Consider the following 18515-nt stretch of genomic DNA (forward strand, 5'->3'; position numbering starts at 1 on the left):
CGCCAGTAACTTTTTTATAGAAAGTTAGCGAAAATAGATAGGATCTTGCTACCATGGAAAGGAAAATACCTGTCTATTTGTGGAAAAATCACCCTGATTAACTCTTTAGTCATATCACTGTTTACCTATTTGCTGATGGTTTTGCTACACCTAGTGACCTGCTTTTTAAATGATCTGAACAAAAAATATTCAATTTTATTTGGAACGGCAAGCCAGATAAAATTAAAAGGGCCTATTTATATAATGAATATGAATGCAGAGGGCAGAAATTATTAAATATTAAAGCATTAGATCTCTCACTAAAGGCATCAGTCATACAATAGTTATACTTAAATCCAAACTGGTTCTCTAGTAATTTGGTACGAATGTCTCATCCTATGTTCAAGAAGGGCCTTTTTCCCTTTATTCAGATTATTTCCTTTTCAAACAACCGAAAGTGAGCAGGTGTAATCTCCAAAATATCTTTATTTTTTAAACAAGCCGTAGAAAGTTGGTTGCAATTTCAGTTTAATCCAGCTGAAAGGACGGAACAAATAGTACAACAAATATTGTGGTTAAATTCAAATATACTAATTGATAAAAAAAACTGTATTTATCGAAGAAATGTTTAAAAAAGGTATAATTTTAGTGAATGATATAAATAGGACTGGTGGAGTAATGTCACACATGCAGCTAACACAGACATATGGAAATGTCTGCTCTACCCAAAATTACAACCAATTAATTGCAGCATTACCACAAAAATTAAAGAGGCAAGTAGAAGGAGTCATTAGATCATTTATTTTGGTATTGTCCATATGTAGCTCGTTTTTGGTCACAGGTCCAGGTACGGCTGAAGAATTGCAACATTTGCCTAGAACTAACGCTGCAGATAGCAATACTGGGTGATTTGAAAAGCCATAGTCAATCAATCAATAATATAATAATTATTTTAGCAAAAAAATATATTTTTAATTTACAATCTGTAGAAGCAATGAGAATAGGAAGGTTCAATTATTTTGTGAAGCATCACAGCACAGTTGAAAAATATATGGCAAATAGAAATCCGAAATGGATGATGTTGAGAGATAGATGGGAGTGGTTGAATGGAGCTGAAGGCAGGGACTAATAACAAGATAAACAATGTAAAACATACGGGATCTGTAAAATGTTTATAGATTCCGAACTTTTGTGAAATAGCACAGTTACAAATAGAAATCAAACTGGATGGACATTAGAAACAGAGGAAGGACTAAGAACAAACAAGAGAGAACTATTGTAAAGTAGACTGTCTGTAACATGTGTATAAGATGTATAAATTGAAGGTAAAAGCAGAAGTGTTTATTAGTTTACTCCAATTGGGGGATTGGTGGTAGGGTTTGGGGGGAATAATAATAAAGGTATATTCTTTAAAAAAGTATGTATGTCTATATAGGTATGTGTATGTATATGTGTGTATATGTATGCATGCGTGTATGGATATATATATTTACAAAAAAATATGGGGGATTGGAAATGATGCAGACAATTACATTGCTGGAAGCAACATTCTTCCCGCAATATTAAGCTGATCCACCCCTTAAATTACATTTAAAAAAAATATATATTAATTTTAAAAAAGAATAAAGACTACAAAAAAAAGAAAAAGTTAGATATGGCTAGGTCCAAAGCCTTATTTTCTATTGCAAATAGAAAGCTATGGCCATGACATTCCTATTGAAGCGAAGCAAAATATTAAAATTAAAGCATACCTAGGTAGCAAGCTAACTGGCCAGCTAACTGTCAATGAACCGAGGTAAAATTAGTTTTACATTAGATATTCAGTTCTCTCTCATCAATAGCTATTGAGCCATGCATGCCACAATGAAAATGTTAAATTCTGAATGCTTGGTTCAATATCTATTGACGAGATAATATCGAATAAACTACCTTTATTACCTCGGTGCCGAACCCAACAATATAGTAATATATGTAACTAACTACCTGCTCTCTAGTCGGGTAAACAATACTTTCTTGTGGATATTTTGTCTCAAATTAAGAGCAGCTGAAGGGATAGACAAACTAAGTTGAAATATTCAACATTCTGTCTTGTAAGGAACACTTACCCGATTTTGCATACAAACGTTTCAGCCTGTACATAATTTAACGTTAGCAATTAATTGTGCATTAGTCTGATTAATCCGACTAACGTTAGTTGCTAACTAACGTTAATGTAAATAATTGCTAACTAACGTTAAATAGCTTGCTTAACATCACATTCAACACAAATGAACTTGGTTGGCTAAAGTAAGGAACCTTGGAAACATCATCCACTAAAATGCATACAATGGCATACGACTGGTTAGCTAGCTAATAACACGAAATGGGCTGATAAGTGCAGTGCAGCGATTTCCTACCGACCGTCTTGTCTGCCCCCTACTAGCCACTGTTACCAGCTAGCGTGAGCTAGGCTAGCAAGCAATTCTTCCACATTTTTACTGATTGATTAACATATTTTTCTTACCTCATCGTTCGTTTTCCATTCTTAAGTAATTGATAAGCTAAGGAACTGTGTGTTACTTATAAGATAAAATTGAATGAATTCCCCTGCAATGGTCGATTTAGCGAGATATTTCCCCTGTAATTGCAAATTCCCTTCCACCAAGGGCCCGCCGTAAGGCTACGCAAATTGGAAAATGGGGTACTACCGCGAGATGTTGAGTTTTCTGAGCGTCTGCAATATCGAGCCAATCAGCGAACGATATAATATGATCGACGTAAAATTGTACTAATCACAAATAGGGAAAATTTGATGGAAGTGCCCCATTGGACCATAATCATTGATTGGCAATGAATTCTGTGAATGCGATACAACAAAAGTCGAAGGCACCAATCTCGCGGTATCAACATTTTTGGGCGTACGGAGGATTTATAGGAAGCAGTACAAATATTAGTTGAAGCACGTAGTTAGCGGACGTTAGCTATTTTTCTGCCCATTTTCTTTTAACCGAAGACCGTTAGCTAATATCATATGTCCAATATGACATGTATTTGTTTTGTAAGATATCTGCATACTCATTGACATGATTTAACAGTTTCTACTTTCAATGCACAGTTAAACAAAGCATTGCCAACTGACGTTAGTTGCTCTAATTGCACGTGAATTGCACCTGCATATTGACAGTTTTTCCACCATGAAAGGGCTTTACTGTAAAGTGGGTGAAACCGCTGCAGAGGCGAAATTTGTCATCCAGGAAACGGTGAGTGGCCAGCATAATAATGAAGCTATCGCCTTAGTCTAGCATGCCAACACTTTTAGCAGGAAGGCTCATAGTTGGCTGTCTGACAAACTCACTGATTGTCTTTTCAACATGTCACAGAATGTACCCAGTGCCCTCGGTAGCAACCAGGTCAAAGTGCAAGTGAAGGCATGTGCCCTTAGTCCACTGGATTTAAAAGTAAGTGTAAATGTGTGTTATACTCATTGCATTGTCAGTGTTGACTATATAGACATAGCAATAGCCCTACTGTCTCAGTCATAATGGACAAGACTTACTGTTGTCACTTTCGATATGCTGCTTAAAATAACTATCAGACCTGTTTTATTTGTAAAAAAACAGGCCTACCTTACCTGACCACACATCATATATGGCTGTATGGGCTACTTGTCACATTTCCTTACCCTCTCTCCTCTGGTTAGCTCCATGAGGATCTAAAGTTCCAAAGGGACCTGGTGCCAGTAGGGAGGGAGATTGTTGGGATCGTCCTCCAAGGTAAACAGGATATCCACTTCATGGATTGTAATTGACCTTGTTTATCACTTTGATGTACTATTTCACAATGTACTATATTTTTGGAACAAACCTTTAATCATTTGCAATATTTTTGTTCTGTCTTCAGTTGGGCCTAAGGTGACCTTTTTCCAACCTGATGATGAAGTTGTAGGTAAATGTTACAGATGGGATCTGAACCTGCTACATAAGGATAAATCATAGAGCTTCAAAACATCCCCCTATTTTGATGATTTTGACATTGTCAACGGCAATGTTCCCGATAACCTATTGAAAGACCCTTCCCATTTATAATTTTTGGATATGACCATGGTATATTTATCTAGGCTTTGCTTTTCCCTTCTTTCGCATGACAGGAATTCTGCCCTTGGATACAGCGATGTCTGGTTTGTGCGATGCTGTTGTCATCAACGAGAATCATCTTGGTATGTTGCACATGTCCAAAATCCAAGTGTTACGCTAGAGTACATCTATCGCATCTATTAGCATTTGTTGGTTCAAATTAACAAAGGAATAAAGGGATTTGATGGTACAAATTAAGTAATTGTTTCTTCTGCAATAAATTAGTGACATTTGTGTTCGTTCACCAGTGCAGAAGCCAGAGAAATTGAGATGGGTCGAGGTGGCAGGGGCCATTCGGGATGGACTCCGGGCCTATACAGCCCTCCATACCCTAGCCCGTATGGCATCCGGACACACACTGCTGGTGCTGGATGGAGCCAGTGTAGGTATTTCCCCATAGTGGCCCCTCATCTGAGCCTTCAATGGCACTGTAGAAATCCATAATTGGACATCACAAGATGGCAGAAAAGAATCTTAATACTAGCACACATTCTCTTTAAGAGAACAAGACTACTAACTGCTATTTTGGCTGTGTTTATGCCTTTCAGCCCTTTGGAGTTCTGTCCATCCAGCTGGCCCACTACCATGGGGTTAAAGTCCTGGCGTCAGCTCTGTCCTCCGAAGACCAGAAGTTCCTGGAGCAGCTTCGGCCCAGCATCGGTGAGAACATGGAGGGGGCCAACGTGTGTGTGTGTGTGTGTGTGTAAATAGAGTAGCGGTGTCACAGTAGAGAAGATGTTGGAAGTTGAGGATTGTAAATTGATGCAGCCGGGTATTAATGGATGTGAAGAGACAGCGTTATTATCAGTTACCTAAACCACTCTCATCATGAAAAATACAGTAGTAAAGTTCTGACAGCAACGCACAGGGCCGGTTTCTCAGTCACAGGTTAAGCAGAGTCCTGGACTGAAAAGCATGCTAGATGGAAATTCCCTGGGAAACTAGCCCGTAGTATTTCATCCTAGTCTATGCTCTCTGTTTCCTCTGTCTCATTCTCCGCTCTTACCACTCTTACCTCTGTCACTCTTTGACTCAAATCACGCATTCTAGGAGTGCGAGAGTCTCTTGTAGGTAAGTCTTGTGTGTGTGTGTCCCCTTGGAGGTCAATGGAAATGGAGTACCAAAAATGCTTATTTATTGTTGGAACACTGTTTGGCGTGTAGCCTTCATAAGGATTTTCCCTGTCCTGTGTCTAGCCAGAGTGATAGGTGTGTGGGATGCCAAGGTGGACCTGGTGGATTCCTGTTTGGAAGAGACGGGCGGTCTAGGGGTGGACATTGTCATTGACTCTGGAGGTAAGAAGCCAATGTAGGCCCGTAGGTTGTTGTTATCCATTATGCTAGCTAGCTTTGTCTAACATGAATCGTAGTGCTGTGTGTGTGTGCTTCTGGGATTTTGTATTTTAAAACAACGGTAAAGGTTTGTAACAGGAATGGAAGGGAAATGGAGTCACTGTTGTGCCCTGTTTTTATACCCCTGACACAAGCTTAAGAGGTGTCCTTCAAAGTTATTGTGTGTGTTGTGTGTGTGGTTCCTCCAGTGAGATTGCATGAGGAGGAGCCAGAGGCCAGGTGTCTTCTGCCCTACAAGCATGACATCATCACCCTGCTCGGGGTCGGAGGTCACTGGGTTACAACTGAGCAAAACCTGCAGGTAGACTGCAGTCAAGTATTCCATCCATTCGTGTTGGATTAGAGCAGCCATTTGGCAGTTCAGTTCCACTAGTCATCATATGATAAGATTTATTCATCACTACTTGTCACAATCATACATACAATGGGTGATTGAAATATTGTTTGTTACAGCTTGTTAATGTGTGCTTTCTGAGATGTTAAACATACTGCAAACAAACAGACCATGCACACTGCCAATGTTATGTTGGGAGGAGTGAAGAGATCTGGGTTAATGGTGTTTCCTGTAATAATGTGTACAGTTGAAGTTGGAAGTTTACATACATCTTAGCCAAATACATTTTAACTCCATTTTTCAAAATTCCTGACATTTAATCCTAGTAAAAAATCCCTGTTTTAGGTCAGTTAGGATCACCACTTTTTATTTTAAGATTGTGAAATGTCAGAATAATAGTAGAGAATTATTTCAGCTTTTATTTCTTTCATCACATTCCCAGTGGGTCAGAAGTTTACATACACTCAATTAGTATTTGGTAGCATTGCCTTTAAATTGTTTAACTTGGGTCAAGTGTTTTGGGTATCCTTCCACAAGCTTCCCACAATAATCTGGGTGAATTTTGGCACATTCCTCCTGACAGAGCTGGAGTAACTGATTCAGGTTTGTAGGCCTCCTTGCTCGCACACGCTTTTTCAGTTCTGCCCACAAATCTTTTATAGGATTGATGTCAGGGCTTTTTGGTGGCCACTGCAATACCATGACTTTCTAGTCCTTAAATCATTTTGGAAATATGCTTGGGATCATTGTCCATTTGGAAGACCCGTTTGCGACCAAGCTTTAACTTCCTGACTGTCTTGATGTTGCTTCAATATATCCACATCATTTTCCTTCCTCGTGAAGCCATCTGCAGCAAAACACCAAGCTGCAACATGATGCTGCCACCCCCGTGCTTCACGGTTGGGATGGTGTTCTTTTGCTTGCAGGCCTCCCCCTTTTCCCTGCAAACATAACGATGGTCATTATGGCCAAACAGTTCTATTTCTGTTTCATCAGACCAGAGGACATTTCTCCAAAAAGTACAATCTTTGTCCCCATGTGCAGTTGCAAACCGTAGGGTAGCTTTTTTATGGCGGTTTTGGAGCAGTGGCTTCTTCCTTGCTGAGCGGCCTTTCAGGTTATGTCGATATAGAACTCGTTTACTGTGGCTATAGATACTTTTGTACCTGTTTCCTCCAGCATCTTCTCAAGGTCCTTTGCTGTCGTTCTGGGATTGATTTGCACTTTTCGCACCATAGTACGCTCATCTCTAGGAGACAGAACGCGTCTCCTTCCTGAGCGGTATGATGGCTGCGTGGTCCCATGGTGTTTATACTTGCGTACTATTGTTTGTACAGATGAACGTGGTACCTTCAGGCATTTGGAATTGCTCCCAAGGACGAACCAGACTTGTGGAGGTCTACAATTTTATTTTTTTCCTGCGGTCTTGGCTGTTTTTTTTTTTGTTGAGTTTCCCATGATGTCAAGCAAAGAGGCACTGAATTTGAGGTAGGCCTTGAAATTCATCCACAGGTACACCTCCAATTGACTCAAATGATGTCAATTAGCCTATTAGAAGCTTCTAAAGCCATGACATTTTCTGGAATTCTCCAAACTGTTTAAAGGCACAGTCAATTTAGTGTATGTAAACTTCTGACCCACTGGAATTGTGATAAAGTGAATTATAAGTGAAATAATCTGTCTAAACAATTGTTGGAAAAATTACTTGTGTCATGCACAAAGTAGATGTCCTAACCAACTTGCCAAAACTTTAATTTGTTAACAAGAAATTTGTGGAGTGGTTGAAAAACTAGTTTTATGACTCCAACCTAAGTGTATGTAAACTTCAACTGTATTTATCGCAGCCTTCCCATTGACCTTCAAGTGGATTTGCTCAAGTTTGTACACAACGTCTTTTGTTTGGGGTTTAATCTGAGCTCGTCTCTCTTCTGTTTCTCAGCTGGACCCTCCAGATAGCCGCAGCCTCTTCCTGAAGGCCGCCTCCCTGTCCTTCCTCAACGAGGAGGTGTGGGGGGCATCCAGTGCCCGCCAGGGGAGGTACCTCCGTATCCTTTAGCCTACCCAGCCCCTCTGGGTCAGCCTCTGGAGGGGGCAGGAATTTAAAATCTAACCATAGTTCATTGAAATCAAACATATTAAAATAAATCTGATAAGGGGTTGAGCATGGATAATATAATTGCTATTGTGTTACATGTTAACCTTACATGCTCCTTTTCAGACATCATGAAGGATATAGTGGAGAAGCTTTCCACTGGGACCTTAAGGTATAGCAGAACTGCAATAATGAGTGTATGTGCAGTGCAAGTGTGAATAAGCAAGGGCCTCCCGAGTGGCACAGGAGTCTAAGGCGCTGCATCGCATAGCTTGAAGCGTCATTACAGACTGGGTTCGATCCCAGGCTGTGTCGCAGCTGGCTGCGATCGGGAGACCCATGAGGTGGCGCACAATTGGCCCAGTGTTGTCCGGGTTGGGGGAGGGTTTGGCCGGCAGGGATGTCCTTGACCTATCGACTCCTTGTGGCGGGCTGGGCGCATGCACGCTGACTTCGGTTGCCAGCTGTACAGTGTTTTCTCCGACACATTGATGCAGCTGGCTTCCAGGTTAAGCGAGCAGTGTGTCAAGAAGCAGTGCGGCTTGGCAGGGTTGTGTTTCGGAGGACACATGGCTCTCGACCTTTGCCTCTCCCGAGTGTATGGGAGTTGCAGCAATGGGACAAGACTGTCACTATCAATTTGGATATCACGAAAGAGGGGTGAAAAATAAGTAAAAAAATGTTGAATAAGCATGGTTATACTGTACGTTTGATATTGGAACGTTTGAGTTTGTTTATCCTGGTGGACAGCGCTCACTTTGCACTTTGTCTTATGCAGGCCCCAGCTAGAGGACCCAGTGCCTTTGTATGATGCCACAGTTTCCATGGAGATGGTGCAAAAGAAACAAGTCCGGAAGAGGTTGGTTATTCAACTCTGAGGCGGACAGACACTCTGGTCCTGCATTCCCCTTGTCAAAGACAGGCTCCCAAATTCTGCCTCTCATATTTTCTATGTATTTGTGGCCAGCAGTGGTGGAAAATGTACCCAATTGTCATACTTGAGTAATAGTAAAGATACCTTAATAGAAAGTTACTCCATTAAGTCACCCAGTAAAATTCAACTTGAGTATGTCTAAAAGTATTTGGGTTTTAAATGTATTTAATTATCAAAAGTATAAATTCAAATTCCTAAGGATAGCCAGGGGCACACTCAGACATTATTTACAAAAGATGCATGTGTTTAGTGAGTCCGCCAGAGCATAGGCAGTAGGGATGACCACGTGTTCTCTTGATAAGTGTGTGAATTTCACTTTTTTTTTTTTTCTGTCCTGCTCAGCGTTCAAAATGTAACCAGTTTTTTGGGGGTTGGAAGGGAAAATGAATGGAATAAAAAGTACAATATTTTCTATAGGAATGTAGTGAAGTAATAGTACAGATACCCCAAAAAACAACTTATGTAAAATACTTTAAAGTACAACTTAATCGGTGGTGTAAAGTACTTGCCAGTCATTCCAATACAATGTAAATATGTGCTCAGTGTCAGTTTGAGTTGATCAAAACATATCAAATGAGATGGATATCTAAATGTTTGCTCTGCTTAGTGTAATTACATTCAGCACATTGCGGCTTGTCTTTTTATTAAAAACCTTTGGGTAATCCTCAAGCATGGTCATTTTTTACAGCCTCCAACAGAGAAAAACATTAGTGGCATGTTTAGTAGGACACACAGTAGCAAATCCTTTCGCAACAGACATCTCTAGAACCTTGTTTGAAAAATGTTTTCAGTTTGGTGTCTTACTGAACATGACCCAACTTGAATTCTACATAAACTGCAACTGTGCTTTTCATGTGTCATTTGTGACCAGAGAAATTCTCACTAAATGATTAATCTAAGGTGGGGAAACAGCAATGTCCTGTTAGTTGAGGCTTTCCGGGATTGGAGAGATACCATTGTCCACCTGTACCACTCTCTGAGGGCATATCAGAAGTGTTGAGAGACAGGTCACTTCCAAATAGTTTGTCCTTCCAGTCAACACAATGTCCTCAGGTAACCCTCACTGTGATTGGCCAGAGTTAACAGGGCTACGTTCAGTACGGAACGGAACAGAAACCGTGCTGTACTGAACGACCAGTTGAAAAAAAACATGGAGGGGTGTGGGTTCAAAATGCACCGCTGTCTTTTAAATACGTCACTCGTTGCTTCAATCCACACCATGGCAAACCCACTTCAAAGTGTTCAATAACATACAAAAAAGCTTTGGGAAAATGTTCAGTACAAACATTCAGTACAAACTCTTCTGCAAATGTTCAAGCGAACTTAGCGCACCCCTGATGTCTTTGAACAAATGTAATCACTGGACAAGTTAATGGAAACATTCTTGTGACAGTGTCCTTTTGGTGGGCCACTTCCCCTGCACTGATAATGAAACAGACATGGTAGTCTCCTCATAGAAGCATAGCCTGTGATAGATAAAGTGACCGGTTCTGGAACATCATACTAAGTTGTGCATGCTGTTCTGTCTGCTTGGCAACAATTGTTTCTGAAGACTCTGCAGAATTTCCTGGTCAAGACCCAGAATTCCTTGCTCCTTTCGTCGTAGACATTCCAGCACAGCCAGCTGTTCCTTGAGAGACTCGTCTGCTCTCTCGGTTAGTTGTGATATCTGGAAAAACGAGGAGGATAAAGCCTCACAATTTCAAAACAAGCTCATTGTCAGATCCTAGAATCAGCTCATCAGCAAAAACCTAAATAAGCTTGCTCCGCTACATCTGTAGGTGCAAGCATCTGCTAAAGTGGCCAATGGAGAATAACTTAACCCAATTATAGCCATAGATGTCAAGTGCAACTCTTAGCTTTTCTGCTTCGCTCTTTGTGCTTTTCTGTCTCTTTCCTGCTCTTGATTTGTCTGTGTTCATTCATTTATTTTTCCTTCTCTGCTCCTGAATTCTGTTTTCTGCTTGTCTCTGACTTTGCTATATCTCACCTCTGTGTTGTTCATTAGTTTTTGTTCTTCTCTGGTCTTGTATTCTGTCAGACTTTTAGGTGTTCGGCACTATACATAGTGCCTTTTTGTTAAGGCTGACAGAGTTTCCAACTATTATTCCTTCCATTATACACTGCTCAAAAAAATAAAGGGAACACTTAAACAACACAATGTAACTTCAAGTCAATCACACTTCTGTGAAATCAAACCGTCCACTTAGGAAGCAACACTGATTGACAATACATTTCACATGCTGTTGTGCAAATGGAATAGACAACAGGTGGAAATTATAGGCAATTAGCAAGACACCCCCAATAAAGGAGTGGTTCTGCAGGTGGTGACCACAGACCACTTCTCAGTTCCTTTGCTTCCTGGCTGATGTTTTGGTCACTTTTGAATGCTGGCGGTGCTTTCACTCTAGTGGTAGCATGAGACGGAGTCTACAACCCACACAAGTGGCTCAGGTAGTGCAGCTCATCCAGGATGGCACATCAATGCGAGCTGTGGCAAGAAGGTTTGCTGTGTCTGTCAGAGTAGTGTCCAGAGCATAGAGGACCTACCAGGAGACGTGGAGGAGGCCATAGGAGGGCAACAACCCAGCAGCAGGACCGCTACCTCCGCCTTTGTGCAACGACGAGCACTGCCAGAGCCCTGCAAAATGACCTCCAGCAGGCCACAAATGTGCATGTGTCTGCTCAAACGGTCAGAAACAGACTCCATGAGGGTGGTATGAGGGCCCGACGTCCACAGGTGGGGGTTGTGCTTACAGCCCAACACCGTGCAGGACGTTTGGCATTTGCCAGAGAACACCAAGATTGGCAAATTCGCCACTGGCGCCCTGTGCTCTTCACAGATGAAAGCAGGTTCACACTGAGCACATGTGACAGACGTGACAGAGTCTGGAGACGCCGTGGAGAACGTTCTGCTGCCTGCAACATCCTCCAGCATGACCGGTTTGGCGGTGGGTCAGTCATGGTGTGGGGTGGCATTTCTTTGGGGGCCGCACAGCCCTCCATGTGCTCGCCAGAGGTAGCCTGACTGCCATTAGGTACCGAGATGAGATCCTCAGACCCCTTGTGATACCATATGCTGGTGCGGTTGGCCCTGGGTTCCTCCTAATGCAAGACAATGCTAGACCTCATGTGGCTGGAGTGTGTCAGCAGTTCCTGCAAGAGGAAGGCATTGATGCTATGGACTGGCCCGCCCGTTCCCCAGACCTGAATCCAATTGAGCACATCTGGGACATAATGCCTCGCTCCATCCACCAACGCCACGTTGCACCACAGACTGTCCAGGAGTTGGCGGATGCTTTAGTCCAGGTCTGGGAGGAGATCCCTCAGGAGACCATCCGCCAACTCACCAGGAGCATGCCCAGGCGTTGTAGGGAGGTCATACAGGCACGTGGAGGCCACACACACTACTGAGCCTCATTTTGACTTGTTTTAAGGACATTACATCAAAGTTGGATTAGCCTGTAGTGTGGTTTTCCACTTTAATTTTGAGTGTGACTCCAAATCCAGACCTCCATGAGTTGATAAATTTGATTTCCATTGATACTTTGTGTGATTTTGTTGTCAGCATGTAAAGAAAAAAGTATTTAATAAGAATATTTCATTCATTCAGATCTAGGATGTGTTAATTTAGTGTTCCCTTTATTTTTTTGAGCAGTGTATATGACCTCAAGTTCTTGGTAATCCTATCACCCTGAGACCATTTTTCCTGCCATAAGAGACTGCCATCTCTTGGCTTAAGTCACACCCCCATACTTTTTCATGACATGTTTTGAGCATCTATGGGTTTGCTTTTGGCTTTTTCTATTTTGGATTTAAAGTTCAGGTCTCTTTCCTACGGTACCTTGTCCAGAGCTCTAGTGTTGTCAACCATCAAGTAGTGGCAAAGCCGAAGGGCTGCATCAACACTCCACTCCTCTCTGTCCTGGCTCACCACCGCTCCCAAGAGGACACTCTTCCAGAAAGGGCTGAAAGACATTCACACACTTCAAAATCATTCCAATTTTAAACAATCTTACATTTACATTTACATTTAAGTCATTTAGCAGACGCTCTTATCCAGAGCGACTTACAAATTGGTGCATTCACCTTATGATATCCAGTGGAACAACCACTTTACAATAGTGCATCTAACTCTTTTAAGGGGGGGGGGGGGGTAGAAGGATTACTTTATCCTATCCTAGGTATTCCTTAAAGAGGTGGGGTTTCAGGTGTCTCCGGAAGGTGGTGATTGACTCCGCTGACCTGGCGTCGTGAGGGAGTTTGTTCCACCATTGGGGTGCCAGAGCAGCAAACAGTTTTGACTGGGCTGAGTGGGAACTGTACTTCCTCAGAGGTAGGGAGGCGAGCAGGCCAGAGATGGATGAACGCAGTGCCCTTGTTTGGGTGTAGGGCCTGATCAGAGCCTGAAGGTACGGAGGTGCCGTTCCCCTCACAGCTCCGTAGGCAAGCACCATGGTCTTGTAGCGGATGCGAGCTTCAACTGGAAGCCAGTGGAGAGAGCGGAGGAGCGGGGTGACGTGAGAGAACTTGGGAAAGTTGAACACCAGACGGGCTGCGGCGTTCTGGATGAGTTGTAGGGGTTTAATGGCACAGGCAGGGAGCCCAGCCAACAGCGAGTTGCAGTAATCCAGACGGGAGATGACAAGTGCCTGGATTAGGACCTGCGCCGCTTCCTGCGTGAGGCAGGGTCGTACTCTGCGAATGTTGTAGAGCATGAACCTACAGGAACGGGTCACCGCCTTGATGTTAGTTGAGAACGACAGGGTGTTGTCCAGGATCACGCCAAGGTTCTTAGCACTCTGGGAGGAGGACACAATGGAGTTGTCAACCGTGATGGCGAGATCATGGAACGGGCAGTCCTTCCCCGGGAGGAAGAGCAGCTCCGTCTTGCCGAGGTTCAGCTTGAGGTGGTGATCCGTCATCCACACTGATATGTCTGCCAGACATGCAGAGATGCGATTCACCACCTGGTTATCAGAGGGGGGAAAGGAGAAGATGAATTGTGTGTCGTCTGCATAGCAATGATAGGAGAGACCATGTGAGGATATGACAGAGCCAAGTGACTTGGTGTATAGCGAGAATAGGAGAGGGCCTAGAACAGAGCCCTGGGGGTCACCAGTGGTGAGAGCACGCGGTGCGGAGACAGATTCTCGCCACGCCACCTGGTAGGAGCGACCTGTCAGGTAGGAAGCAATCCAAGCGTGGGCCGCGCCGGAGATGCCCAGCTCGGAGAGGGTGGAGAGGAGGATCTGATGGTTCACAGTATCAAAGGCAGCCGATAGGTCTAGAAGGATGAGAGCAGAGGAGAGAGAGTTAGCTTTAGCAGTGCGGAGCGCCTCCGTGACACAGAGAAGAGCAGTCTCAGTTGAATGACTAGTCTTGAAACCTGACTGATTTGGATCAAGAAGGTCATTCCGAGAGAGATAGCAGGAGAGCTGGCCAAGGACGGCACGTTCAAGAGTTTTGGAGAGAAAAGAAAGAAGGGATACTGGTCTGTAGTTGTTGACATCGGAGGGATCCGAGTGTAGGTTCTTGATCTGCGATTGGTACACACATTTTGAGACTTTTACATTTATATACACTACATGTCTAAATTAGTGGATTCGGCCATTTCAGCCACACCCGTATAAAATGTAGCACATAGCCATGCAATCACCATAGACAAACATTGTCAGTAGAATGGCCCATACTGAAGAGCTCAGTGACTTACAATGTGGCACCGTCATAGGATGCCACCTTTCCAACAAGTTAGTTTGTCATATTTTTGTCCTCTTATTTTTGTCCTCTCTTTTTGTCCTCTTAGAGCTGCCTCCGGTCAAGTGTAAGTACTGGTATTGTGAAGCTCGCCGCCATTAGATTCTGGACAGTGGAAACACGGTCTGGAGTGATGAATCACGCTTCACCATCTGGCAGTGCGACGGACAAATCTGGATTTGGCAGATGCTAGGAGAACACTACCTGCCCGAATGTATAGTGCCAATTGGGGCTGTTTTTCATGGTTTGGGCTAGGCCCCTTAGTTCCAGTCAAGGAAACTATTAACAATGACCTTCTAAACGATTATGTGATTCCAACTTTGTCTCAACAGTTTTTGGTGAAGGCCCTTTTCTGTTTCAGCATGACAAAGCGAGGTTCATACAGAAATGGTTTGTTGAGATCGGTGTGGAAGAACTTGACTGGCTTGCACAGAGCCCTGAACTCAACCCCATCGAACACCTTTGGGATGATTAAGAATGCTAACTGCGAGCCAGGCCTGATCGCCCAACATCAGTGCCCGACCTCACTAATGCTCGTGGCTGAACGGAAGCCAGTCCCCACAGCAATGTTCCAACATCTAGTGGAAAGCCTTCCCAGAAAAGTGGAGGCTGTTATAGCAGCAAAGGGGGGACCAACTCCATACTAATCCCCGTGATTTTGGAATGAGATGTTCGACGAGCAGGTGTCCACATGCTGTGTATACCCATTGATTCTAAAATAATATAATTTATAAATATAAAAGATGATGGCAATGGTAGGTCTATATTCATTCATATGGTGCTCTGGTCAACTCATCTAGTAATCTCACATAGACGGACTCCACCAGTGGAGGCTTCTGAGGGGAGGAAGGCTCAAAGTAAAGGATGGACCTGAATGAATGGAATGGTATGGTGGCTTCCGTGTGTTTGATAACCTTCCATGCACTCCATTCCAGCCATTATAATGAGCCGTCCTCCTCTCAGCAGCCTCCACTGGACTCCACTGATAATTGTTGTTATGGAAATGTCGATGAATAGCTTGGAAGTAGACAAACAAGCACTGGGTTATTGTCTATGGTTTAAAATTGTATAAGATGATTTGGGCATGATATTTAATAGGCTACAGTGCATATCATAAGTATTCACCCCCCTTTGGATTTCTTCACATTTGATTGTGTTACACAGTGAGATTGGCAAAAAATGGTCAGTGAGAATTAAGGTAGATTATTAGGATTAACCCCTATTGTACACTTTTTTCCAACTTCCAATATTTCATGGATTTAACTTTAATATAACAATTTTCCGGATTAATCAAACCACTGTATTTTTGACTTATTATCATAACGACCCTGGGTTTATAAACGCAGATATCGACTGTGCCGCACGCATGCTCGATGTGACTTTTATCAATATATTCACCTGTATTTACCCCCGAAAATGAAACGCCAATTAGCTGCTAATGTGGGTATCATAAAGAAATACAAATGATATGATCTGGACGAGATGGCTGAATCGAGGCAAAGATAAGAATCTCTGGATTAACTATCTAATGTTAGCTAAATGTAGGAATTAATAAATTGGTTACATTTCTTTAAATGGACAATTCTGTGAACTGTCTTGTGTACGTTTTAAATTGACACAATACCTGTTAGCAAAGGTTTCAGCTAGAGATGACATGCAGGGATTTGTAGTTTTGCATGATGTCTACTTTGACGCGAATTAGCATTTTTGAATCTGAGAGTAAATAGAGCCGAATATATTGATAAAAGTCACCTTGTCCGAGAGAGATTTACATGGTTATCAAAACGTCCCCAGTGGGAAAAATGAATGGTGGAAAAATTATTGGAGCCATTTCCCTGTTTGACCGCTAGGTTTTATTGGTATTATGACACCGACACTGTGGGGCTCTATTGATTCCCATATTCTGAACCGGTTCTTGCAATGTATTCTATTGAGTCTGTCGACAAATTATCATTAAAAGCACAACCTATTTAAAGGGATGGATTCAGATAAATGTACTGAAAACCCCAATGAATGAAAACTCAACAGGACAATCTGTTTTCCAGAAAGTGGGAGGGTTTTCAGTGGTTGAATGAAATGTATTCAGAGTGCGCAAGGTAGCCACACCTGCAGAGCTTACATGACTGAATAAGGCAAGTCTGAATACCAAATACCGGGAAGTGTGTAGGAAAGGCATACATTCCTAAATCGGGATCGGCTCCTAAGAGCTTTGCACACATGGAATGTGCAATATTTGCCTATTAACCTTTTCAAAATTATTCAAGCTCTGACAGTTTGGTTGTTGATCATTGCTAGACTGCCATTTTCAAGTCCCGCCATAGATTTTCAAGCAGAGTTAAGTTAAAACTGAAACTAGGCCACTCAGGAGCATTCACTGTCTTCTTGGTAAGCAACAGCCGTGCAGATTTCCTCTAGGATTTTGCCTGTGCTGAGCTCCATTCTGTTTTTTTTATCCTGAAAAACTGCTCAGTTCTTGTGGTATGGCCATTTCTCCAGACATTGCCATGAATTGTGATTGATCACAAGCTGTTCTCTGGCACCAGGAGGTCACTGACATTGTCTTCATCACAGTCTTTATCACAGGTCATTCTCTCACCCTCTGTCCCCCTACAATAAGTAGTAGGCAGAACAATGTTAGTTTTACAAATGTGTCCATATAGTGGTCTTTAGTGCCACCTATAGGTTAAAATTGTGGATGGTTACATCAAATTGTTTCTCATTTTCAGTTACAGTTTTTTTCCAACTGCTTACACACAAAATCTTTTCATGTCACACGATTTTTGAAACCTCTCACTCAAAGTGCAAAACTACACACCAAATATCCAAAACCATAAGCTATTTCTCAGCCTTTGACTCAGTTGTCAATTGCATAAAACACTTTTTTCAAAACACTACACACAATTCTCTACCTTAAACACAAAAATCTAACAGGAAGTGACTTGCTTTCCTTTTCCAAACACAACCAATCAAAATGCTACTTATTCACCAGGTCACACAAACACTAATAGCTTAACTGATCACTAACCGATCACTGCTTTACTGTAGTATAGGCCTATAAATAGGTCAAAGGTCAGATGACCTGTTTTGAACAATGGATGCCAACAATGGACAGAGAGCAAGAGGAGTAGGAGGGAGAGGAAGAGGACGAGGGCAAAGAAGAGAAGGTAGGAGAGCCATCTCTGATGAGATTAGGGCAACACTTGTTGATCATGTGATCAACCACAGTTTGACCATGAGAGAGGCTGGACTGAGAGTCCAGCCCAACTTGAGTCGATTTACAGTGGCGTCCATAATTCGAACCTTCAGAAATGAGAACAGGTATGCAACTATCTAATGACTATTTTAGCATTACAGTAATGTACTGTAAAATACGTATGACTGCATAGTATTGCATAAACATTTGTAACTCTAAGCCATCCATTTACTGCACTGCATTGAATGAATGAGGTTGGTTATCATGCTGTACTACTTTTTTTGTACATTGTTTACAGTTCCTATGCTGAACACATACTGTGTTTGAATTTTGTACAGAGTGGAAAGGCAAAGACATCATGGAGGACGAGGACGCTTGTTTACAGATGTACAAGAGACTGCAATTATAAATATGGTTTTGGCCAACAATGCAATTAGGATTTGAGAGATAAGAGAGCATATCTTGAATAATGACACCATATTTAACAACATCAATGCTGTAAGCCTGTCGACCATACAACGCATCCTCCAACGGCACCGAGTGACGATGAAACAACTTTACAAGGTGCCATTTGAGAGAAACTCTGTCAGAGTCAAGAATATGCGACATGACTTTGTAGAGGTATGTATGCAACACTACTTCCAGTACTTCAGACATACCATATTTACTCATCTGTATATCCTTTTGTCTGTTACAGAGAGTATTGGAGCTGGATGCCCATGTAATTTGCCATGAATTTATTTAAAACCAGGCGCCGCGGAA

General features: G+C 42.4%; 2 protein-coding genes across 8 annotated transcripts in view; one reads left to right on the forward strand and one right to left on the reverse strand.

Annotated features, from left to right (window-relative positions):
• The window catches only part of LOC129859531 (intersectin-1-like), a 60637-nt gene extending 57977 nt beyond the window's left edge, over nucleotides 1-2660 (reverse strand). For 3 of the 6 annotated variants that reach the window (XM_055929399.1, XM_055929397.1, XM_055929400.1), the window contains exon 1: nucleotides 2483-2660. The gene's annotated coding sequence lies outside the window, so the exon portion shown is untranslated. The remainder of the gene's footprint in view (nucleotides 1-2482) is intronic. The other 3 variants (XM_055929396.1, XM_055929398.1, XM_055929395.1) reach the window with 1 other exon arrangement.
• Nucleotides 2661-2847: 187 nt separating this feature from the next.
• Nucleotides 2848-9472, forward strand: LOC129859532 (quinone oxidoreductase-like protein 1). Of its 2 annotated transcripts, XM_055929401.1 has the most exons (13): nucleotides 2848-3218; nucleotides 3339-3416; nucleotides 3659-3731; nucleotides 3859-3903; nucleotides 4106-4174; nucleotides 4340-4473; nucleotides 4640-4751; nucleotides 5142-5162; nucleotides 5288-5386; nucleotides 5632-5744; nucleotides 7717-7822; nucleotides 7996-8041; nucleotides 8648-9472. In XM_055929401.1, the coding sequence occupies exons 1-13, from the start codon at nucleotides 3153-3155 to the stop codon at nucleotides 8745-8747; spliced, it is 1062 nt and encodes a 353-aa protein (XP_055785376.1). In that variant the 5' UTR covers nucleotides 2848-3152; the 3' UTR covers nucleotides 8748-9472. The 2 variants fall into 2 exon arrangements, with proteins under 2 accessions (XP_055785376.1, XP_055785377.1); XM_055929402.1 differs by lacking the exon at nucleotides 5142-5162 and having other exon boundaries at nucleotides 2849-3218.
• The last annotated feature ends 9043 nt before the right edge of the window (nucleotides 9473-18515 follow it).

This window comes from Salvelinus fontinalis, chromosome 7, assembly GCF_029448725.1.
Source record: "Salvelinus fontinalis isolate EN_2023a chromosome 7, ASM2944872v1, whole genome shotgun sequence".
NCBI lineage: Eukaryota > Metazoa > Chordata > Actinopteri > Salmoniformes > Salmonidae > Salvelinus > Salvelinus fontinalis.

Excerpts from the sequence above, each read along its gene's own strand:
- LOC129859532 (XM_055929401.1), top strand. The coding sequence starts at position 3,153 with ATGAAAGGGCTTTACTGTAAAGTGGGTGAAACCGCTGCAGAGGCGAAA. Across the intron at positions 3,219-3,338 it reads AATTTGTCATCCAGGAAACG|AATGTACCCAGTGCCCTCGG; the intron begins GTGAGTGGCCAG and ends AACATGTCACAG. Across the intron at positions 5,745-7,716 it reads CAACTGAGCAAAACCTGCAG|CTGGACCCTCCAGATAGCCG; the intron begins GTAGACTGCAGT and ends TCTGTTTCTCAG.